The 25,792-nt window shown below is 43.0% G+C and overlaps 1 protein-coding gene across 1 annotated transcript in view; it reads right to left on the bottom strand.

The window, feature by feature from the left end:
• Window positions 1-22,293, bottom strand: part of LOC129858990 (ankyrin repeat domain-containing protein 33B-like) — a 31,155-nt gene extending 8,862 nt beyond the window's left edge. The window contains exon 1 of the mRNA XM_055928271.1: window positions 21,215-22,293. Within this exon, the coding sequence (XP_055784246.1) occupies window positions 21,215-21,640 (426 nt within the window). The 5' untranslated portion in view covers window positions 21,641-22,293. The remainder of the gene's footprint in view (window positions 1-21,214) is intronic.
• Window positions 22,294-25,792: the final 3,499 nt, after the last annotated feature.

The following is a 25,792-nucleotide window of genomic DNA, read 5'->3' as shown; positions in this document are numbered from 1 at the left end:
GGGTGGTGGGGGGTTATGAGACAAGCCTATAGAGTGCTGAGGCTAAAAATAATGCCAGACACTCACGGCTCAACCCTGAAACAATCACCCTGAGAGGTACTTCCAGGGAACGACTGTGTGTTTGTGTGTGTGTGTGCTTGTATACATTTGTGTGTGTGTGTGGCTGATTTAAGTGATTTGTGTGGTGTATAATCAGGAATTCATGGAATAACTGAGCAGCGAAATTGTTCAATGGTGTCTAAATTCTACGTGAGACGATGGCTGTGTGTGTGAAATTTTGCCTTTGCACGTACTGTACCTGGCCATGCACATAGCTGAAGTTGTGATGTTTTAAATGTAGGGCGCGGGCTTGTTCTTAAAGCAGATTAATGTGTGTCCTTCACAAATCCTAATCTGTTCTGTAGTGGATTGATGTGGCTCCCAGCTCTTGCAATAGGTTCTGCATAACTGCTTAGCAGCTTCAAAAGGATTTGAATGTTGTTGTTTTTTTAAATGCACTTCAAACTGTTATGAATTTACATTTGAAAAAAGTTTCATTCATAATCATATTACACTCTATTTTAAGTGCTTTTCAAGACACCCAAAGTCACTTAACATACAGAAGGAAATCAGCAGGATAAAAATCACATTAAAATAAGTTGGGATATAAAAATAGACTAAACATGATGACAGACTAACCAGGGAAGTGAACTAGACGGAGGATGGAAAGCTAAGACAACAGACAATCTGTGTGAAGAGGTGTGTCTTTAGTGTGGATGACATTGTTCTGTAACTAAGACAACAGACGATCTGTGTGAAGAGGTGTGTCTTTAGTGTGGATGACATTGTTCTGTAACTAAGACAACAGACAATCTGTGTGAAGCGGTGTGTCTTTAGTGTGAATGACATTGTTCTGTAACTAAGACAACAGACGATCTGTGTGAAGCGGTGTGTCTTTAGTGTGGATGACATTGTTCTGTAACTAAGACAACAGACGATCTGTGTGAAGAGGTGTGTCTTTAGTGTGGATGACATTGTTCTGTAACTAAGACAACAGACGATCTGTGTGAAGAGGTGTGTCTTTAGTGTGGATGACATTGTTCTGTAACTAAGACAACAGACAATCTGTGTGAAGCGGTGTGTCTTTAGTGTGAATGACATTGTTCTGTAACTAAGACAACAGACGATCTGTGTGAAGCGGTGTGTCTTTAGTGTGGATGACATTGTTCTGTAACTAAGACGACAGAGAAGTGAAGAGGTGTGTCTTTAATGTGGATGACTTTGTTCTGTAACTAAGACAACAGACAATCTGTGTGAAGCGGTGTGTCTTTAGTGTGGATGACATTGTTTTGTAACTAAGACAACAGACAATCTGTGTGAAGCGGTGTGTCTTTAGTGTGGATGACATTGTTCTGTAACTAAGACGACAGAGAAGTGAAGAGGTGTGTCTTTAATGTGGATGACATTGTTCTGTAACTAAGACAACAGACAATCTGTGTGAAGCGGTGTGTCTTTAGTGTGGATGACATTGTTCTGTAACTAAGACAACAGACAATCTGTGTGAAGCGGTGTGTCTTTAGTGTGGATGACATTGTTCTGTAACTAAGACAACAGAGAAGTGAAGAGGTGTGTCTTTAGTGTGGATGACATTGTTCTGTAACTAAGACGACAGAGAATCTGTGTGAAGAGGTGTGTCTTTATTGTGGATGACATTTTTCTGTAACTAAGACGACAGAGAAGTGAAGAGGTGTGTCTTTAGTGTGGATGACATTGTTTTGTAACTAAGACGACAGAGAAGTGAAGAGGTGTGTCTTTATTGTGGATGACATTGTTCTGTAACTAAGACGACAGAATCTGTGTGAAGAGGTGTGTCTTTAGTGTGGATGACATTGTTCTGTAACTAAGACGACAGAATCTGTGTGAAGAGGTGTGTCTTTAGTGTGGATGACATTGTTCTGTAACTAAGACGACAGAATCTGTGTGAAGAGGTGTGTCTTTAGTGTGGATGACATTGTTCTGTAACTAAGACGACAGAATCTGTGTGAAGAGGTGTGTCTTTAGTGTGGATGACATTGGTCTGTAACTAAGACGACAGAATCTGTGTGAAGAGGTGTGTCTTTAGTGCAGATGACATTGTTCTGTAACTAAGACGACAGAGAATCTGTGTGAAGAGGTGTGTCTTTAGTGTGGATGACATTGTTCTGTAACTAAGACGACAGAATCTGTGTGAAGAGGTGTGTCTTTAGTGTGGATGACATTGTTCTATACTGTGCATGAGTAACAGATTTCCATGTCCAAGGTTGTTGGATCATGTTTTACATTTTGTAAGATTTGTCTTTACTTGTTAGCAACACTGCAAACCCTTCACCCACAGAACACATTCAACAACTAAATTGGCTAATTTTGAAGATATTCGTTGATTATAAGACAGCAGTCTGGTGTCCATAGTGTTTTGCCTGGTCCAATGTCCAAATCCCAACCCTGTTGTGGAAACATTAAGATTTTCCCTGTTTGAAACCCTAATTGTTATACAAGTTACACATTTTCACTGTTTTTGAGACAGAAAACATCTATTTGATCATCAGGTGTTAAAACAACATGTCTAATCATCCATTTCCTTGAACAAAAATTACAGGTGGTCAAAATGCCAGAACGCGGGATAAAAAATAAACTAAGTTATTGAACCTTTTTCTGACTAGGCAAGTCAGTTAAGAATACATTTGTATTTACAAAGATGGCCTGCGGAGACAGGATTCAAAATGTAAATGTTGGACAAAACCCACATCACGACTAGAGAGACACCAACACACTACAAAAAGAGAGACCTAAGACAACAACACAACATGGCAGCAACACATGACAACAAAACATGGCAGCAACACAACATGACAACACAACATTGCAGCAACACAACATGACAACACAACATGACAACACAACATGACAACACAACATGACAACACAACATGACAACACAACATGACAACACAACATGACAACACAACATGATAACACAACATGACAACACAACATGATAACACAACATGGCAGCAACACAACATGACAACACAACATGACAACACAACATGATAACACAACATGGCAGCAACACAACATGACAACACAACATGGTAGCAACACAACATGGCAACACAACATTGCAGCAACACAACATGACAACACAACATGACAACACAACATGATAACAACATGGTAGCAACACAACATGGCAGCAGCACAACATGGTAGCAACACAACATGGTAGCAACACAACATGGTAGCAACACAACATGGTAGCAACACAACATGGCAACACAACATTGCAGCAACACAACATGACAACACAACATGACAACACAACATTGCAGCAACACAACATGGCAACACAACATTGCAGCAACACAACATGACAACACAACATGATAACACAACATGATAACAACATGGTAGCAACACAACATGGCAGCAGCACAACATGGTAGCAACACAAGACAACACAACATGGTAGTTCCATGCTCGTTCCAGTCGCTAGCTGCAGCGAACTGAAAAGAGGAGCGACCCAGGGATGTGTGTGCTTTGGGGACCTTTAACAGAATGTGACTGGCAGACCGGGTGTTGTATGTGGAGGATGAGGGCTGCAGTAGATATCTCAGATAGGGTGGAGTGAGACCTAAGAGGGTTTAAAAATAAGCATCAACCAGTGGGTCTTGCGACGGGTATACAGAGATGACCAGTTTACAGAGGAGTATAGAGCGCGGTGATGTGTCCTATAAGGAGAATTGGTGGAAAATCTAATGGCCAAATGGTAAAGAACATCTAGCCACTCGAGAGCACCCTTACCTGCTAATCTATAAATTACATCCCTGTAATCTAGCATGGGTAGGATGGTCATCTGAATCAGGGTTAGGTGGCAGCAGGGGTGAAAGAGGGAGCGGTTACGATGGAGGAAACCAAGTCTAGATTTAACCTTAGCCTGCAGCTTGGATACAGTGCCTTTTAAAAGTATTCATCACCCTTGGTGTTTTTCCTATTTTGTTGCATTACAACCTGTAATTTAAATTAATTTTGGTTCTGATTTCATGTAATGGACATACACAAAATTGTTCAAATTGTTGAAGTGAAATGAAAAAAATGACTTGTTTCAAACAAATCTTAAAAATAAAAAACGGAAAAGTGGTGCCTGCATACAGTTGAAGTGGGAAGTTTACATACACTTAGGTCGGAGTCATTAAAACTCGTTTTTCAACCACTCCACACATTTCTTGTTAACAAACTATAGTTTTGGCAAGTCGGTTAGGACATCTACTTTGTGCATGACACAAGTAATGTTTCCAATAATTGTTTACAGACAGATTATTTCAATTATAATTCACAATTCCAGTGGGTCAGAAGTACACTAAGTTGACTGTGCCTTTAAACAGCTTGGAAAATTCCAGAAAATTATGTCATGGCTTTAGAAGCTTGGTATAGGCTAATTAACATCATCTGAGTCCATTGGAGGTGTACCTGTGGATGTATTTCAAGGCCTACCTTCAAACTCATTGCCTCTATGCTTGACATCATGGGGAAATAAAATCAAAAGAAATCAGCCAAGACCTCAGAATTAAAATTGTAGACCTCCACAAGTCTGGTTCATCCTTAGGAGCAATTTCCAAACGCCTGAAGGTACCACGTTCATCTGTACAAACAATAGTAAGCAAGTATAAACACCATGGGACCCCACAGCCATCATACCGCTCAGGAAGGAGACATGTTCTGTCTCCTAGAGATGAAAATACTTTGGTGCGAAAAGTGCAAATCAATCCCAGAACAACAGCAAAGGACCTTGTGAAGATGCTGGAGGAAACAGGTACTAAAGTATCTATATCCACAGTAAAACGAGTCCTATATCGACATAACCTGAAAGGGCGATCATCAAGGAAGAAGCCACTGCTCCAAAACCGCCCTAAAAAAGCCAGACTACGGTTTGCAACTGCACATGGGGACAAAGATCATACTTTTTGGAGAAATGTCCTCTGGTCTGATGAAAAAAAATAGAACTGTTTGGCCATAATGACCATCATTATGTTTGGAGGAAAAAGGGGGATGCTTGCAAGCTGAAAAAAACACCATCCCAACCGTGAAGCACGGGGTGGCAGCATCATGTTGTGGGGGTGTTTTGCTGCAGGAGTGACTGGTGCACTTCACAAAATAGATAGCATTATGAGGCAGGAAAATTATGTGGATATATGGAAGCAACATCTCAAGACATCGGTCAGGAAGTTAAAGCTTGGCCACAAATGGGTCTTCCAAATGGACAATGACTTCAAGCATACTTCCAAAGTTGTGGCAAAATGGCTTAAGGACAACAAAGTCAGGTATTGGAGTGGCCATCACAAAGCCCTGACCTCAGTCCCATAGAAAATGTGTGGGCAGAACTGAAAAAGCGTGTGCGAGCAAGGAGGCCTACAAACCTGACTCAGTTACACCAGCTATGTCAGGAGGAATGGGCCAAAATTCACCCAACGTATTGTGGGAAGCTTGTGTAAGGCCACCTAAACGTTTGACCCAAGTTAAACAATTTAAAGGCAATGCTACCAAATACTAATTGAGTGTATGTAAACTTCTGACCCAATGGGAATGCGATGAAAGAAATAAGAGCTGAAATAAATAATTCGCTCTACTATATTCTGACATTTCACATTCTTAAAATAAAGTAGTGATCCTAACTGACCTAAGACAGGGAATTTTACTCGGATTAAATGTCAGGAATTGTGAAAAACTGAGTTTAAATGTATTTGGCTAAGGTGTATGTAAACTTCTGACTTCAACTGTATGTATTCACCCCCTTTGCGATGAAGCCCCAAAATAAGATCTGGTTTAACCAATTACCTTCAGAAGTTACATAATTAGTTAACCTCTCTAGGGTACGTGGGACGGTAGCGTCCCACCTCGTCAACACCCAGTGAAACTGCAGGGCGCCAAATTCAAAACAACAGAAATCCCATAATTAAAATTCCTGAAACAGACATGTATTTTACACCATTTTAAAGATACACTTGTTGTAAATCCAGCCACAGTGTCCGATTTCAAAAAGGCTTTACAACAAAAGCACACCAAACGATTATGTTAGGTCAGAGCCAAGTCACAGAAAAACACAGCCATTTTTCCAGTCAAAGAGAGGAGTCACAAAAAGCAGAAATAGAGATAAAATTAATCACTAACCTTTGATGATCTTCATCAGATGAAACTCAGAGGACCTCATGTTACCCAATACATGTATGTTTTGTTCGGTAAAGTTCATATTTATATCCAAAAATCTGAGTTTACATTGGCGCATTATGTTCAGTAGTTCCAAAACAACCGGTGATTTTGCAGAGAGCCACATCAATTTACAGAAATACTCATAATAAACATTGATAAAAGATGCAACTGTTATGCATGCAATTTTAGATCCACTCCTCCTTAATTCAACCGCTGTGTCAGATTTCAAAAAAACTTTACGGAAAAAGCACACCATGTAATAATCTGAGTACGGCGCTCAGACGACAAATCAAGCCAAACAGATATCTGCCATGTTGGAGTCAACAGAAGTCAGAAATAGCATTATAAATATTCACTTACCTTTGATGATCTTCATCAGAATGCACTCCCAGGAATCCCAGTTCCACAATAAATGTTTGATTTGTTCAATAAAGTTCATCATTTTTGTCCAAATAGCTCCTTTAATTTAGCGTGTTTACCTCAGTATTCCAAATTCATGAGGCGCGAACACTAGGAGCAGACGAAAAGTCAAAAAGTTCCGTTACAGTCCGTAGAAATATGTCAAACGAAGTATTGAATCAATCTTTAGGATGTTTTTAATTCCTTTGTCTTCAGAAATGCAATGGAACTCAAGCTAACTCTCTCACGTGAACACGCATGGTCAGCTCGTGGCACTCTGGGAGAGACCTTACTCAATTTCCTCTCATTCACCCCCACTTCACAGTAGAAGCATCAAACAAGGTTCTAAAGACTGTTGACATCTAGTGGAAGCTTTAGGAAGTGCAATATGACCCAATTTCCACTGTATCTTGGGCAAGCAAAGAGTTGAAAAACTACAAAACTCAGATTTCCCACTTCCTGGTTGGATTTTTTTCTCAGGATTTTGCCTGCCATATGAGTTCTGTTATACTCACAGACATCATTCAAACAGTTTTAGAAACTTCAGAGTGTTTTCTATCCAAATCCACTCATAATATGCATATCCTAGCATCTGGGCCTGAGTAGCAGGCAGTTTACTCTGGGCACGCTTTTCATCCGGACGTGAAAATACTGCCCCCTACCCCAAAGAAGTTAAATAAAGTCTACCTGTGTGCAATCTAAGTGTCACATGATCTCAGTATATATACACCTTTTCCGAAAGGCCCCAGTCTGCAACACCACTAAGCAAGGGGCACCACCAAGCAAGCGGCACCATGAAGACCAAGGAGCTCGCCAAACAGGTCAGGGACAAAGTTATGGAGAAGTACAGATCAGGGTTGGGTTCTAAAGAAATATCAGAAACTTTGAACATCTCACGGAGCACCATTTAATCCATCATTAAAAAATGGAAACAATATGCCACCACAACAAACCTGCCAAGAGAGGCCCACCAAAACTCATGGACCAGACAAGGAGGGCATTAATAAGAGAGGCAACAAAGAGACCAAAGATAACCCTGAAGGAGCTGCAAAGCTCCACCGCAGAGATTGGAGTACTTTAAGCCTCTGGCCCTTCTTTGGACACTGTTTTAACAAACCTCCAGATGAGCTTCAATGCCATACAATTCTCCTTCCGTGGCCTCCAACTGCTCTTAAATGCAAGTAAAACTAAATGCATGCTCTTCAACCGATCGCTGCCCGCACCTGCCCGCCCGTCCAGCATCACTACTCTGGACGGTTCTGACAACTACAAATACCTAGGTGTCTGGTTAGACTGTAAACTCTCCTTCCAGACTCACATTAAACATGTCCAATCCAAAATTAAATCTAGATTCGGCTTCCTATTTTGCAACAAAGCATCCTTCACTCATGCTGCCAAACATACCCTCGTAAACCTGACCATCCTCCAATCCTCGACTTCGGCGATGTCCTTTACAAAATAGCCTCCAACACTCTACTCAGCAAATTGGATGTAGTCTGTCACAGTGCCATCTATTTTGTCACCAAAGCCCCATATACTACCCACCACTGCGACCTGTACGCTCTCGTTGGCTGGCCCTGACTTCATACTCGTCGCCAAACCCACTGGCTCCAGGTCATCTACAAGTCTCTGCTAGGTAAAGCTCCGCCTTATCTCAGCTCACTGGTCACCATAGCAGCACCCACCCGTAGCACGCGCTCCAGCAGGTATATCTCACTGGTCACCCCCAAAGCCAATTCTTCCTTTGGCCGCCTCTCCTTACAGTTCTCTGCTGCCAATGAATGGAATGAACTGCAAAAATCTCTGAAGCTGGAGACTCTTACCTCCCTCACTAGCTTTAAGCACCAGCTGTCAGAGCAGCTCACAGATCACTGCACCTGTACATAGCTCATCTGTAAATAGCCCAAACAATCTACCTCATCCCCATACTGTATTTATTTATTTATCTTGCTCTTTTGCACCCCAGTATCTCTAGCTGCACATTCATCTTCGGCACATCCTACCATTCCAGAATTTAATTGCTATGTTGTAATTCCTTCGCCACCATGGCCTATTTATTGCCTTACCTCTCTTATCCTACCTGAATTTCACCTCATTTGCTATATATATATGTATATAGATTTTTCTACTGTATTATTGATTGTATGTTTGTTTATTCCCAACTATAACACTTTACGTCAAGATAGAACTGCCAAAGGGGGAGGAGTTGCAATCTACTGCAGAGATAGCCTGCAAAGTTCTGTCATACTTTCCAGGTCTATGCCCAAACAGTTCGAACTTCTAATTTTAAAAATTAATCTCTCCAGAAATAAGTCTCTCACTGTTGCCGCCTGCTACCGACCCCCCTCAGCTCCCAGCTGTGCCCTGGACACCATCTGTGAACTGATCGCTCCCCATCTAGCTTCAGAGTTTGTTCTGTTAGGTGACCTAAACTGGGATATGCTTAACATCCCGGCAGTCCTACAATCTAAGCTTGATGCCCTCAATCTCACACAAATCATCAAGGAACCCACCAGGTACAACCCTAAATCCGTAAACATGGGCACCCTAATAGACATTATCCTGACCAACTTGCCCTCCAAATACACCTCTGCTGTCTTCAATCAAGATCTCAGCGATCACTGCCTCATTGCCTGTATCCGCCACGGGTCCGCAGTCAAACGACCACCCCTCATCACTGTCAAACGCTCCCTAAAACACTTCTGCGAGCAGGCCTTTCTAATCGACCTGGCCCGGGTACCCTGGAAGGATATTGACCTCATCCCGTCAGTTGAGGATGCCTGGTCATTCTTTAAAAGTTACTTCCTCACCATATTAGACAAGCATGCTCCGTTCAAAAAAATGCAGAACCAAGAACAGATATAGCCCTTGGTTCACTCCAGACCTGACTGCCCTCGACCAGCACAAAAACATCCTGTGGCGAACTGCAATAGCATCGAAGAGCCCCCGCGATATGCAACTGTTCAGGGAAGTCAGGAACCAATACACGCAGTCAGCCAGGAAAGCAAAGGCCAGCTTTTTCAAGCAGAAATTTGCATCCTGTAGCTCTAACTCCAAAAAGTTCTGGGATACTGTAAAGTCCATGGAAAACAAGAGCGCCTCCTCCCAGCTGCCCAATGCACTGAGGCTAGGTAACACGGTCACCACTGATAAGTCCGTGATAATCGAAAACTTCAACAAACATTTCTCAATGGCTGGCCATGCCTTCCTCCTGGCGACTCCAACCTTGGCCAACAGCCCCGCCTCCCCCGCTGCTACTCGCCCAAGCCTCCCCAGCTTCTCCTTTACCCATATCCAGATAGCAGATGTTCTGAAAGAGCTGGAAAACCTGGACCCATACAAATCAGCTGGGCTTGACAATCTGGACCCCCTATTTCTGAAACTGTCCGCCGCCATTGTCGCACCCCCTATTACCAGCCTGTTCAACCTCTCCTTCGTATCATCTGAGATCCCCAAGGATTGGAAAGCTGCCGCGGTCATCCCCCTCTTCAAAGGGGGAGACACCCTGGACCCAAACTGTTACAGACCTATATCCATCCTGCCCTGCCTATCTAAGGTCTTCGAAAGCCAAGTCAACAAACAGATCACTGACCATCTCGAATCCCACCGTACCTTCTCCGCTGTGCAATCCGGTTTCCGAGCCGGTCACGGGTGCACCTCAGCCACGCTCAAGGTACTAAACGATGTCATAACCGCCATCGATAAAAGACATTACTGTGCAGCCGTCTTCATCGACCTGGCCAAGGCTTTCGACTCTGTCAATCACCATATTCTTATCGGCAGACTCAGTAGCCTCGGTTTTTCTAATGACTGCCTTGCCTGGTTCACCAACTACTTTGCAGACAGAGTTCAGTGTGTCAAATCGGAGGGCATGTTGTCCGGTCCTCTGGCAGTCTCTATGGGGGTACCACAGGGTTCAATTCTCGGGCCGACTCTTTTCTCTGTATACATCAATGATGTTGCTCTTGCTGCGGGCGATTCCCTGATCCACCTCTACGCAGACGACACCATTCTGTATACTTCCGGCCCTTCCTTGGACACTGTGCTATCTAACCTCCAAACGAGCTTCAATGCCATACAACACTCCTTCCGTGGCCTCCAACTGCTCTTAAACGCTAGTAAAACCAAATGCATGCTTTTCAACCGTTCGCTGCCTGCACCCGCACGCCCAACTAGCATCACCACCCTGGACGGTTCCGACCTAGAATATGTGGATATCTATAAGTACCTAGGTGTCTGGCTAGACTGCAAACTCTCCTTCCAGACTCATATCAAACATCTCCAATCCAAAATCAAATCTAGAGTCGGCTTTCTATTCCGCAACAAAGCCTCCTTCACTCACGCCGCCAAACTTACCCTAGTAAAACTGACTATCCTACCGATCCTCGACTTCGGCGATGTCATCTACAAAATAGCTTCCAATACTCTACTCAGCAAACTGGATGCAATTTATCACAGTGCCATCCGTTTTGTTACTAAAGCACCTTATACGACCCACCACTGCGACCTGTATGCCCTAGTCGGCTGGCCCTCGCTACATGTTCGTCGTCAGACCCACTGGCTCCAGGTCATCTACAAGGCTATGCTAGGTAAAGTGCCGCCTTATCTCAGTTCACTGGTCACGATGGCTACACCCACCCGTAGCACGCGCTCCAGCAGATGTATCTCACTGATCATCCCTAAAGACAAAACCTCATTTGGACGCCTTTCCTTCCAGTTCTCTGCTGCCTGCCACTAGAACGAATTGCAAAAATCTCCGAAGTTGGAGACTTTTATCTCCCTCAACAACTTTAAAAATCTGCTATCCGAGCAGCTAACCGATCGCTGCAGCTGTACATAGTCCATCTGTAAACTACCCACCCAATTTACCTACCTCACCCCCCATACTGCTTTTGTTTATTTACTTTTCTGCTCTTTTGAACACCAGTATCTCTACTTGCACATGATCATCTGATGATTTATCACTCCAGTGTTAATCTGCTAAATTGTAATTATTCGATTTATTGCCTACCTCATGCCTTTTGCACACATTGTATATAGATTCTCTTTTTTTCTACCATGTTATTGACTTGTTTATTGTTTACTCCATGTGTAACTCTGTGTTATTGTCTGTTTACACTGCTATGCTTTATTTTTTCCAGGTCGCAGTTGCAAATGAGAACTTGTTCTCAACTAGCCTACCTGGTTAAATAAAGGTGAAATAAAAAATTTAAAAAAATTCCATGTGCAACTCTGTGTTGTTGTGTGTGTCGAACTGCTTTGCTTTATCTTGGCCAGGTCGCAGTTGCAAATGAGAACTTGATCTCAACTGGCCTACCTGGTGAAATAAAAGTGAAATAAAAAAATAAAAGCTGCACACTCCACAGAGCTGGGCTTTACGGAAGAGTGACCAGAAAAAAAGCCATTGCTTAAAGAAAAAAATAAGAAAACACATTTGGTGCTCAACAAAATATGTGAGACACCCCAAACATATGGAAGAAGGTACAGTCAGATTAGACTCAAATTTTGCTTTTTGGCCATCAAGGAAAACGCTATGTCTGGCGCAAACCCAACACCTCTCATCACCCCGAGAACCACATCCCCACAGTGAAGCATGGTGGTGGCAGCATCGTGCTGTGGGGATGTTTTTCATCGGCAGGGACTGGGAAACTGGTCAGAATTGAAGGAATGATGGATGGTGCTAAATACAGGGAAATTCTTGAGGGAATCCTGTTTCTTTCTTCCAGACATTTGAGACTGGGACGGAGGTTCACCTTCCAGCAGGGCAATGAACGTAATTATACTGCTAAAGAAACACTTGAGTGGTTTAAGGTGAAACATTTAAATGTCTTGGAATAGCCTAGTCAGAGCCCAGACCTCAATCCAATTGAGAATCTGTGGCATGACTTAAAGATTGCTGTACCCAGCGGAACTCATCCAACTTGAAGGAGCTGGAGCAGTTTTGCCTTGAAGAATGGGCAAAAATCCCAGTGGCTAGATGTGCCAAGCTTATAGAGACATACCCCAAGAGACGTACTTGCAGCTCTACATAGTATTCACTTTGGGGGGGGGGGGGGGTGAAAAGTTATGAACGCTCAAGTTTTCTGTTTTTTGTGTTATTTCTTGTTTGCTTCACAATAAAAAAATATTTTACATCTTCAAAGTGGTAGGCATGTTGTGTAAATCAAATGATACAAACCCCCCCCAAAAATCTATTTTAATTCCAGGTTGTAAGGCAACAAAATAGGAAAAATGCCAAGGGGGTGAATACTTTCGCAAGCCACTGTATGTGCTGAGAGAAGGACAGTGTAGTCTAGCCATACTCCCAAGTACTTATATGAGGTGATTTCATAAAGCTCTATACCAGGGATCATTAACTAAATTCATCCACGGACAATTTTTTTCTTGAGTGGATGGGGGCCAGAACATAATTACAAATAATTTGTAGACGTCAAATTGATCGCAAAAAGCCCAAACAGACAGAATGTTTTACTAATACATAATCATTTCAAAACTGTTTTTAAAGTCTTTTATGTCCAACAATGAAAGTTACCCAAAATAAATGTAAAAAATGCTCAGAAACATTATCACTGCATACACTTGATTTGCCCCTCCAATGTTGTTCTTCTCATACCATTTTCTAAATATAGGTTAATGATCACACTGGTAATAGATCATTTGATGTATTAATTGTGAGGCACAGCTGAGTGAGCATAATAGTTCGATTTTTAACATTTGAGTAAACTATTGGCCTGCATCTGATGGTCAGTCTGGGGGGAGGGAGGGAGCAGCTGAGGCTGCCTCTCACGCGACTCACTGTCCCTTCGCTCTCGCTCCCTCCGCTGTGGAAAGGGGACAGACACAGTCTTCCAGCTGATGGCGAAACTCAAGTCACACTGCATTATTTCTGCCTCATGCACCAATTCATGTTGTCACTGCTATGACCAGAGAAAGTGAAATATTCCTCGATATTAAAAAAGACACAACTCCCAAATAATAACAACGCAAGCTTACCGAAACGCACATTTTATGTCTTATAAAACTGTTGAACAATGTGCTGAATAACACCTTAAAGAGGAACTTAATCATAAAAACAGCAGCTCTTTGCTATATTCATCGAGTCTCTCTCTAGTCAGAGTTTCAAAAATGTTGTGTGTTCAAGGTTTCTTTTTACAGTCTATGGAACGAGGAAACTAGACACTGTGATCTCAGCTATCTGATTGGACAGCGGTAGACCTATAGGTGCACTTGATTTGTTTCTCTGGGCCTGCGGGTAGGCAGAGTTCTACCTTCAGACACATGACATGGTTCAACATGGGAACACTTTGCCTTCACGGCGCTAGAGCTGCTGAATCAAGTGCAGCTCCCTGCAAACACATAAAGAATAGGGCTTATTGTTGGGTTTTTTACAGAAATGTTTGGTGATCAACTTGGAATGGCTACCTATCAAAAGCTTTGGCCAAGTCAATAAAATAGCAGCACCTCATTGCTTAGAGTCAAGAGTAGTGGGGACATAATTCAAGACATTGGAGGTTGCAGTGACACATCCATAAATCAGACTGCATACCAGAGAGAATATTATAGACATCAAGAAAACCAGTCGGTTGATTATTGACAAGTTTGTCCAACACTTTTGATAAACAGTGCAAGATAGAAATTGAACTATAACAGTTAGGATCAGCTTGATCTCCCCCTTTAAATAAAGGACACGCCGTGGCTGCCTTCCAAGCACTGGGAACTTCCCCAGAAAGGAGAGACAGGTTAAAAAGGTCAGAGATAGGCTTGGCGATGATAATGGCAGAAACCTTAAAGAAGAAAGGTTCTACACCATCTGACCCAGATGTTTTTCGGGGTTCAGTTTTAGGAGCTCTTAACTGCAGGGAGAAACTGTGTAGCGGGGTAGGGGGGAAGAAGAGGAGCATCAGGGATAGTCCCATTAGATATATACTGTAAGTGGAGGTCCTTAAGGTCAATAGGGTCACTGAGTGAAACTATTCCGCTCTCAGCAGAGAGAGAGAGAGAGAGAGACACCCAGTGCCAGGGAGTAATCTGGGAATATAGAGAGACAGAAATAGAAAAGCTTAGCCCTATCAGCTTCACACTGAGAGAGAGAGAGAGAGAGAGAGAGAGAGAGAGAGAGAGAGAGAGAGAGAGAGAGAGAGAGAGAGAGAGAGAGAGAGAGAGATGGACAGATAGAAAGAGAGAGAGAGAGAGAGAGAGAGAGAGAGAGAGAGAGAGAGAGAGAGAGAGAGAGAGAGAGAGAGAGAGAGAGCGAGAGCGAGAGCGAGAGAGGAGAGAGAGAGAGAAAGGTGAGGTAACATGGGGAAGGGACAGAGAAAGGGATGGCCTCATTCTAGTGATCTGCTGTGTGTCCATCCATCTGTGTGTGACAGAGAGAGTGAGAGAGAGAGAGAGAGAGAGTGGGAGAGACTAAACCGAGACAGAAGGAGAGAGGGACTGCCGCTGCTGACACACACATACAAATACACACGCACACACACTACTCTGTCAAGAAACAGCCCGGTGCTGAAACATCCACAGGTCACTGAGAGAGTGGTGTCTTTGTGTTGAAGACATACAGTATGTTCAACTTAGAAGCCTTTCCTCAACGAAAGAAAGATCAACAGCAAGAAAGAAGAAATGTAATATGTTGAATAAAACATCCCGTTGTCCCTCCAGTGTCTTCATCTCTAGGGGTTTAGAGCAGTGGCGGTCATGAGATCATTTCTTTATGAGCATGGCCTCACTTCTATTACAGCATGTTGGATGCCTGTCATTCATATCCCATTCACCCAGGTCAATGTAACATCTATAGGTTTAGGCTGCTAGATGATACTCAAATTGTCCCTATACCCATCATGAGGTAGCTACAACCTAGCCTATGAATGAAAGTTTACAACGTAGATGTACACAGGTCAAGGGAATTGTGAGTAATCAAGGTGACAAACAGTGACACATTCAATACCACCTTGTACACTCTTGCCTGCATCTAGCTGATCTAGGGTGTAGTCATTAGTCCAACAGTTGCAAACAAGTCTTTCGGACAAATTCAGGTATGTTTAACCCCGTGTCATTCTGTTTGCTTCCATTTAAGAAACGTTTTTCAACGGAATCGGTGGAATGAATACACCACCTGATCACACGAAAACAGTTCACTTTCATAGCAGCCATATAAAAACTGCATGGTCACGTTGCTCGTTGTATATATCATTAAACTATCTGCGCTCTCTACTCCTCTCACCTTTTCCCTTCGCTTGTGGATCAGCTGTCTGTGACCAGGTGAAAAAACCTTTCCACGCCAAACGTTCATATCATAACCGCTAACTGCTACACACAGCCTACATCATTGTCAAGTCATAGTCTACTAGAACTACTAGAACTAACGCGTTAGTAAAACCGCTACAATCGTGCAGTACGGCGTACAGTCAGAAAGCCATTTGGCAGTGACACTGGCGAGCCCCGGTGGCAATAAATTCATAAAACCAAACGCTTACCTTGACTTGGAAGAGTTCCAGCGTTGGATAGCCAGCTAGCTAACATAGCATCCCTCTCTGTTTGAGCCGGTATTTGAGTAGGCTAAACTAGCTATATGCATTTGCTAGCTAAGTGAAAGTTAAAGTTAAGTTCTCTCTCTCTATTTCTCTCTTGCTTCTCCTTAATTTAGGGAAATAAATGAATTTGTTCAAAACTGTTCAACTACTGTCTTTCTCTCTCTTTGAGTCAGCTACTCACCACATTGTATACACTACAGTGGTAGCTAGCTGTAGCTTATGCTTTCAGTACTACATTAATTCTCTGATCCTTTGATTGGATGGACAACATGTCAGTTCATGCTGCAAGAGCTCTGTAGGTTGGAGGACGTGCTCCGGAAAATGTCATAATTACTCTGTAAGTCTATGGAAGGGGGTGAGAACCATGAGCCTCCTAGGTTTTGTATTGAAGTCAATGTACCCAGTGGAGGACGGAAGCTAGCTGTCGTCCAGCTACAAAATGGTGCTACTCTACAGAGTGCTGTTGAGGCTACCATAGACCTTCATTGCAAAACAGTGTGTTTGAATCAATTATTTGGTGACGTGAATATATTTTGTCCAGTGCTATCTAAAAAGGATGACTTTTTTAATGTTTCACTATTTTTGTTTTTATGAAATTCACTGTGGACGATAGTCCTCTCTTTCCTCATCTGAAGAGCCTCCACTGGTTTAGAGGTTCTCTCTATCATCAGGGTTGTGTCCAGTCCAGAGGATGACCTTTAACCCCCTAGACAGGTTATTGACTGTGTACTGTTGCTGTATGCTACCATATTACTGCTGTATGCTACCATGTAGCCTGTTCATCGTCCTTGTCTTCAACTGACCAGGTTCCATTGTTACATTTTACAACTCCTAAACTACAGCAATAGAATTTTATATGTGTTACACCTTTCTTTAATAAAATATTTAACAGATTTTGTTTTGTTTCTGTCTGTGTATCAGATATAGATGTTGCCTCGGTAACACCAGAGGACATGAGATGGGATGTACGTCACACAGAGCGACTCAAACCTAAAACAGAGCTTTGTTGACAGTGTGACAGATAGCTAAGGTCATCATTCCTGATCCAAGAGATAATTTCACAGATGAAAACATTGTCCCTTGTTTCTATGACTAAGCAAACTGAAAACACATCTCAAACCCTAACCACTAATCCCTTTGTTGGTCCCATACACACTGAAATAGTACAACTGATGTACAACAAATTTGGCACAGACATTGTGAGAAAACAGTTTTTCTGTACAAAAATAAGCTATACTGTGTAAACATATTTGTGCAGACATTCTCTCCATTGGATCACAACCATTATGTGCAAATGCGTTGTACATCAGTTTTACAACCTGAGTGTCTACGGGGCCTGTGTGACAGGAACATGAAGAATAGAGGTGTGTCTTACAGAACAACAGACAGGAGATAGGAGTGTCTCTCAGTGTAATGAACAGCAGACAGCAGTGTCTCTCAGTGTAATGAACAGCAGACAGGAGACAGCAGACAGGAGTGTCTCTCAGTGTAATGAACAGCAGACAGGAGACAGGAGTGTCTCTCAGTGTAATGAACAGCAGACAGGGGTGTCTCTCAGTGTAATGAACAGGAGACAGGAGTGTCTCTCAGTGTAATGAACAGCAGACAGGAGTGTCTCTCAGTGTAATGAACAGCAGACAGGAGACAGGAGTATCTCTCAGTGTAATGAACAGCAGACAGGAGACAGGAGACAGGAGTGTCTCTCAGTGTAATGAACAGCAGACAGGAGACAGGAGTGTCTCTCAGTGTAATGAACAGCAGACAGGAGACAGGAGTGTCTCTCAGTGTAATGAACAGCAGACAGGAGACAGGAGACAGGAGTGTCTCTCAGTGTAATGAACAGGAGACAGGAGTGTCTCTCAGTGTAATGAACAGCAGACAGGAGTGTCTCTCAGTGTAATGAACAGCAGACAGGAGTGTCTCTCAGTGTAATGAACAGCAGACAGGAGACAGGAGTGTCTCTCAGTGTAATGAACAGCAGACAGGAGACAGGAGACAGGAGTGTCTCTCAGTGTAATGAACAGCAGACAGGAGACAGGAGACAGGAGTGTCTCTCAGTGTAATGAACAGCAGACAGCAGACAGGAGTGTCTCTCAGTGTAATGAACAGCAGACAGCAGACAGGAGTGTCTCTCAGTGTAATGAACAGCAGACAGGAGACAGGAGACAGGAGTGTCTCTCAGTGTAATGAACAGCAGACAGGAGACAGGAGTGTCTCTCAGTGTAATGAACAGCAGACAGGAGACAGGAGTGTCTCTCAGTGTAATGAACAGCAGACAGGAGACAGGAGTGTCTCTCAGTGTAATGAACAGCAGACAGGAGACAGCAGACAGGAGTGTCTCTCAGTGTAATGAACAGGAGACAGGAGTATCTCTCAGTGTAATGAACAGGAGACAGGAGACAGGAGTGTCTCTCAGTGTAATGAACAGGAGACAGGAGACAGGAGTGTCTCTCAGTGTAATGAACAGGAGACAGGAGTATCTCTCAGTGTAATGAACAGGAGACAGGAGTGTCTCTCAGTGTAATGAACAGGAGACAGGAGACAGGAGTGTCTCTCAGTGTAATGAACAGGAGACAGGAGTGTAATGAGTTCATCATACACTCCAATGTTTTAAGTAATTATCTTTTTGTTTTCTCATGATCCGAACACACACACACTCCTCTCCTCACATACAGTCCTGAGTGCTGTAATTCCCATGATAATTATTTTGACATGCAGCGTTGATCAGGAATGCAGGCACAAAGCAACCAACAAACAAACAAACACGCACGCACACACACACACACACACACACACACACACACACACACACACACACACACACACACACACACACACACACACACACACACACACACACACACACACACACACACACACACACACACACACACACACACTAGGAGCATTGATGGGGAATGCTATACAGCATGGGGTGAGATGGTAGCAGGCACAGGGCCAGGCAGAGAGACACATCCAGTCGGCATCATGGCATTCCGATTCCGATGATGTAGTTCCCGCTCGTCCTCCCTCAGGCACTCTGACCTCATCATTGATTACACACAGAGAGGACTGCATGACCACTTCACTGTACAATCTGAGAAAGGCCCCTAATACAGCGCACTGATAGAACAAGTGAGTGTGTGTCTGTGTATGTTTATGCAACTGTCTTTTGCATGAAAAAAAGCAAAACAACATACAGAGGTGAAGACTTAAAGGGAAGTTTGTCTTCAGTGGCTTTGAGTGTCTGTGTGTCAAAGGAGGAGAGCCCCACTGGTGGTTTCCAGCCAGTTCCTCGTAGGCCTCTGTGTTGTGTAGGCTGTGGTTGAAACACATCTGGTGAGTCATTATGTCAGTTACAACACCAGGTGGATCGGAACATTGATAAACAGATGGGAAGCTAGCTGTCTCTTTGATTTACATTGTTTAATCAAATCTACAGTATTACTATGTTTTATATAAAGCAGATATTGAGTTGTAATGTGTCGCTGGACAGTCTGTAAACCTAAATTAGAAAACTATTCTCATAAGTCTCTGTAAAATACTGTCTTAACAGGCCCTTCATTTGACGGTAGATTCATATTAGAAAGTCAGAAAGCAAACCTATATTACACTGACTCTCTCACAATTACCCTAAATCCACACACACACACACACACACACACACACACACACACACACACACACACACACACACACACACACACACACACACACACACACACACACACACACACACACACACACACACACACACACACACACACACACACACACACACACACACACACATATATATCCATACATGACTGGCTGTTCTGCTGACTGTGAGAGGCTCAGTGTTTTCCTGTTGCTGTACTATGACTAGCAGAGCTCCAGGCTCCTCCTCTCTCTAAACCCATGTGAGTAGACACACACACACACACACACGCACGCACGCACACACACACACACACACACACACAGTCTTGTACAGCTAACCTTGTGGGGACATACAATTCAGTCCCATTCAAAATCCTATTTTCCCTAACCCCTAACCCTAATCCTAACCCGTACTCTTACCCTAACCCTAACCTTAACCTTAACCCTAACCCAAAAACCTCAACTTTATCCTAACCCTAAACCTAACCCTAGCTCCTAACTCTAACCCTACAACTAAACCTAGCTCCTAACCTTAATATTTAACTTAATTCTAACCCTAACACTAATTCTAACCTTAACCCTAAACCCCCTAGAAATAGCATTTGACCTTGTGGGGACTAACAAAATGTCCCCAGCTGGTCAACTTTTTGTTCGTTTACTATTCTTGTAGGGACTGCTGGTCCCCACAAGAATAGTTAAACACGTTCACACACGCACACACACACACACACACACACACACACACACACACACACACACACACACACACACACACACACACACACACACACACACACACACACACACACACACACACGGACGTGAGAGGAAATTAAATGAATATGGCCGTTATATCAAATAACTTGAATAAAACATGGAACTGGGTCAAATACAGTATATCCATGTAATGTTTCAACCATTAACGGGAACCAGTTTAACAACAAAACCAGCCCGTGCCACTGGCACCAAGGGAAACACAGTACTTCCTCCTAGATGTACATTAGCAACTCAGTTCAGCAGGTATGGAAGGACAGGTTTAACTTTGGGATACAAAGGTCCTCATGAATCTGAAAGTTTGAATATCTGCTACAGTGGTCGAAGATATATGGACAATCTGAATACTGTTGTAGTGGCTGACATGTTCTTGTTTAACCCCTGTGACATAAATGTGTGAAATGCCCAAGTCTTCATCCAACAGACATGCAACAGTTGATCACTTTGGATATGCATTTTGACCATGCGTAATTACGCACAGTTGAGTTCGCACCTCACGCGCCATTGTGTCCAAATGACCTAATTATATTTTCCTAATATCCAAACACACAAGAGGAATAGCCACTGGATATACATACATTAGAACAGAACACTTTCCGAGGAAACTAGTTGACACTGAACATATCGGCACATTGAACTCCACTTACCCTGTTGTTTTTATCCGTCTCCCTCACATCCGCCTCCTTCACACCTTGTCGGATCATGATCCGGACTATCGTGGCATTGTTGGTGCAGCACGCCTGGAAGAACGACAACGGCTCGGGACTCTGCGGAGAGGGGGTCCGCTCGTTGTCCGCGAACGCATCGTCCGGTGGGTAGAATGAGTCGTCCGAGGCGATACTCTTGGTGTCCGGTAATAACGATAAATCGTCGTATTCCTCGTAGTCATCGTCCTCGTCTCCCTCAGACTCACAGGACCCGAGGTATGAGTCGTCGTTTGACGGCGGTTCGGCGGTTATGGTCGGGTGGACCTGGACGAAAGCGCTGGCGCCTTTGGTGCTCTGCTGCTGCTGGTTGACACGGGTCGTAGTAGAGGAGCCACCTCCGTCTCTCTCGTCCGTGATCAGAACCATCTAACCCCCTAGGTGGCTGTCCTCCTTGGGGGGAAGAACGGTGGATGTGGGCTGGCGCACTTGGATGTTTTTGCCAACATCAACGCGGATTATGAGTTTAACTTTGTAAAGAGCCTGGAAATGGAATGACAGTGAAGGTTTGGCAAATAGTTTTGACGTAATCCAACAGGCCAACTGCCGCTCCGACTCCTTTGGGGAATATTTCGCGGTTAATAATTCAACTCCATCATCCCGCATTCCGTGAGAAATAAACATCAAACCATTTTTCTGCTCTCTCTCTGGAATATCAACCTAGGCAACACGGGTTTGTAGTCCGCATTCGAAATTAGACGATTATTGTTGTTTTATTTTAATTTTAATTCAAAAGTTAAAAATCCTTCTTTCCTAAGCAAATCAAACCGAGAGAGTTCCACCGATTTGTAATGTCATGATCGAGATGAGAAAAAATTCCGGTCCTCATTTCGGGCAGAAAACAGACAGGCAGTACAGAAATTAAAAGTACCACACATACCAAACCAATGTAGAATAGAGAAACAGGCACACGCTAAACTTTCCCATAATCCGATTAGTTTCGTAGTGTACTACCCCCCCTCCGCTCCCTCTCTCTCTCTCTTTTCCTTGCTTCGCTCTCCCCATCCCTCCCTTCCCCTCATTTCGTTTGAGCAGATTAAAATCGGGCAAACCCATCGGGGGCATCAGAGCCAGGGGCGTTTCTAAAATATGAAGACATTCGGGGTTTAGCCCAATGCCAGTAGAAGGGTCCTGGGGCATCCCCCTAAAAAAATGTACAAATCATTTCAACAGCTAAATGCATGAATTTGGTGCATTTTGTGATTAACATTGAGAGATTATATATTTTTCTAGTGATTTGCACCTTCCCACCTGCCACAGCAGACACCGTCAATAGTCAATTATAGTTGCTACTGTGGGTCTCTCTACTCTGAAACACTCGCTACTCTCTACTCTGGAACACTCGCTACTCTCTACTCTGAAACACTCGCTACTCTCTACTCTGGAACACTCGCTACTCTCTACTCTGGAACACTCGCTACTCTCTACTCTGGAACACTCGCTACTCTCTACTCTGGAACACTCGCTACTCTCTACTCTGGAACACTCGCTACTCTCTACTCTGGAACACTCGCTACTCTCTACTCTGGAACACTCGCTACTCTCTACTCTGGAACACTCGCTACTCTCTACTCTGGAACACTCGCTACTCTCTACTCTGGAACACTCGCTACTCTCTACTCTGGAACACTCTCTACTCTGGAACACTCTCTACTCTGGAACACTCTCTACTCTGGAACACTCTCTACTCTGGAACACATACATCTACAGAGTATTGCCAAAAACCACTCAACAACTTCAAACATAAACTCTGACCTGTCCGATGAGCCAAACTGATTAAAGAATCACACAGTAACCAAACACTCACTCTCTCTCTCACACGCACACGCACACACGCACACACACACACGCACAGAGCTGTAATTAGAATCCATAGAACAGCTTTAAGTGATACCGTCTACTGTGTGCTTACCAGGGACATCAGCAGGACCCTGGCTTTCGGGGTCAGCCCTGAATCTGTTGTGATGGTGTAAGAATTTTTGGGGCCAAATGAACTCACCGCTTAGTTCATAGAGCTGTGGTGACACTCCCGAAGTCATCCACCTGTTATAACCAGGGATGTAGAGCTGCCACTTCTCAGAATGGTGTTGTCTCACAAAATGCCTTCATGATTCATTAGTATTCTACATAATAAATACAATATAATAGCATACATAGCATAATGTTAAGCTACTGTTAGAACAAAAACACCACATCATTTCTTATGACAATTTAGGATGTTTGCTGAAATGTCACATGTTTTACTCATATGTACTCAACAGCGTAGCTTTGATTGAAACAGAATCCAGATGTCTGTGTTTAGCTCCATCTGCTCTAACATTAGATGAAATAGTCATTAGGCTACTTAGCCTATATCATTCAATAAGATCAAAATGCATATTCCCGTGAAAGTGATTGGGATCAAAGGGTTGGCATGCATGCAGCATGGACATTTCACCTGTAAAACCTGAGGAATTATCGGTCACGATTGACAGTGATGATTGCCTAATTTAAAATAAGGTAGATTTAATTTGGTGTTTTAGGAAGAAAATATGTTTTGTTAATTAATTGAACCACATGTGTAGGCATAGGCAATTCTGCAATTTGGAGGATGCATTGTAATTATATACAAAAATATATTATATAAATATATATTATATAATAGGCTACATGTTGCTACCAACTTTCATTCAGAAGTTAATACAAAATAATAGCATAAAACTGTGCTTCAGTAGGCTACCTAAACAAACACAGCAGTACACCACTTCTTGAAACAAATGTAAAGCGATTGCCATGTGTGGTCAACTGATCATTTCAGCACCGTTTTGACAGCGTCCGCTTTGACAGCGTCAAGCATGGGGGACTCGTCTTGATAAATCAATCAATGTACGATTTTCGTTTTTCACTGAATCTCCATTTGTATATTTGGTTACAATTAGGCTGGGAAATGTTAGCTAAATTGAGATCAGTGCTCATGATCAATAGTCTAGTAATTGAAAGCCATGTAGATGTTCTCTACACAAACATTAGCCCTATAGCCTACCTGATAAGCCTCCCTGATGTTCTCTACACACACATTAGGCCTATAGCCTACCTGATAAGCTTCCCTGATGTTTTCTACACACACATTAGGCCTATAGCCTACCTGATAAGCTTCCCTGATGTTTTCTACACACACATTAGGCCTATAGTCTACCTGATAAGCTTCCCTGGTGTTTTCCTGAACTCTCCAATACTTTTCTAATGCATTTTAGTCACTTAGCCTACTGATGCGAATACTAATTTTGACACTTTTCCCATTGGCTATTCAAGTCATTTGACATATTTTCTTATCAGCCTTATGGACATTGAAACTGTGCTACGCTGATTCAAAAGGTCATGAGGCCTACGTAGGTTCTATAACAATATTGCTGAAAACACTATTGGCTTCATTGACTTAGCCTACTGAATGTATTCTCTTTTAACTGTAGGCTACTCACTGATAGATTATTTTAAATGTTATTGTAACAGTAGACCTAGCTACGCAATAACCTCATATGGGGTTACTGTACACAATCCATGGAAGAAAGCATTGCTGCCGGAAGGGGTGCTGGAAGTGCTGCAGATGAATATAAATAAATGAGCAAAATGACAGTATATAATTACTCTTGTCTGTACTGAAATAAATGAAATCATTAAAAACACTACACCAGAGAGAATAATTGTGCCACAGAGGCTCAATGGCTTCTTTGAACAAAATTGCTGTGGATTGTGTTTAGTCATATCAAAAAGGCATAGACCTACAGTTGGGAATCCCGCAGTTGAGCCGCCCGCGCGGCAAATATCAAACAGCTGGTTTTTGAGTTGTGGGCGGCTGTCAATAAACAGCAGGCAGCAGCTAAAATGTCTTTCGTAATATTTCAAAATACAATTACGGGAAAAAGCTATTTGGATAAATAAGTGCCACTGTAAAGGTGGTGGATTAACTGTAAAGTTGGTGGATTATAATTTATTCATCATATTGTAGGCCTACAATCGGTCTATCTATTTTTTTCATTGGCCTATGCTATTGGTTTTGCATTTTAGACATGGGCCGTTTTATTGATCTCATTGTGCCAATGTCCGAGTATCTTGTCAGTTTGATCATTTGTGTGGTATGAACAAATATTATTGTCATGTCTCCAGTCATGTCCCTACCTTCAGGCTCCCACCTCTACGAGAGGGCAGCTCCCGCTCAGCCAAGTACAAGCTCTTCTCTGTTCTGGCACCCCAATGGTGGAACCAGCTTCATCCTGAAGTGAGGACAGCAGAGTCGCTGCCCATCTTCTGAAAACATCTGTAACCCTACATCATATCCTATTCTTCTGTTGCTGTCTCTGTGCCTTGTCTGGTGTCTCTCTCCATTATATCCTATTCTTATGTTGCTGTCTCTTTGTCTTGTCTGGTGTCTCTCTCCATCATATCCTATTCTTCTGTTGCTGTCTCTTTGTCTTGTCTGGTGTCTCACTCCATCATATCCTATTCTTCTGTCGCTGTCTCTGTGCCTTGTCTGGTGTCTTTCTC

Source organism: Salvelinus fontinalis, chromosome 7 (assembly GCF_029448725.1).
Source record: "Salvelinus fontinalis isolate EN_2023a chromosome 7, ASM2944872v1, whole genome shotgun sequence".
In the NCBI taxonomy this organism is placed as follows: Eukaryota; Metazoa; Chordata; class Actinopteri; order Salmoniformes; family Salmonidae; genus Salvelinus; species Salvelinus fontinalis.
Note: the sequence above shows the minus strand (reverse complement) of the source record. Positions and strands in the feature narration are given on the sequence as shown.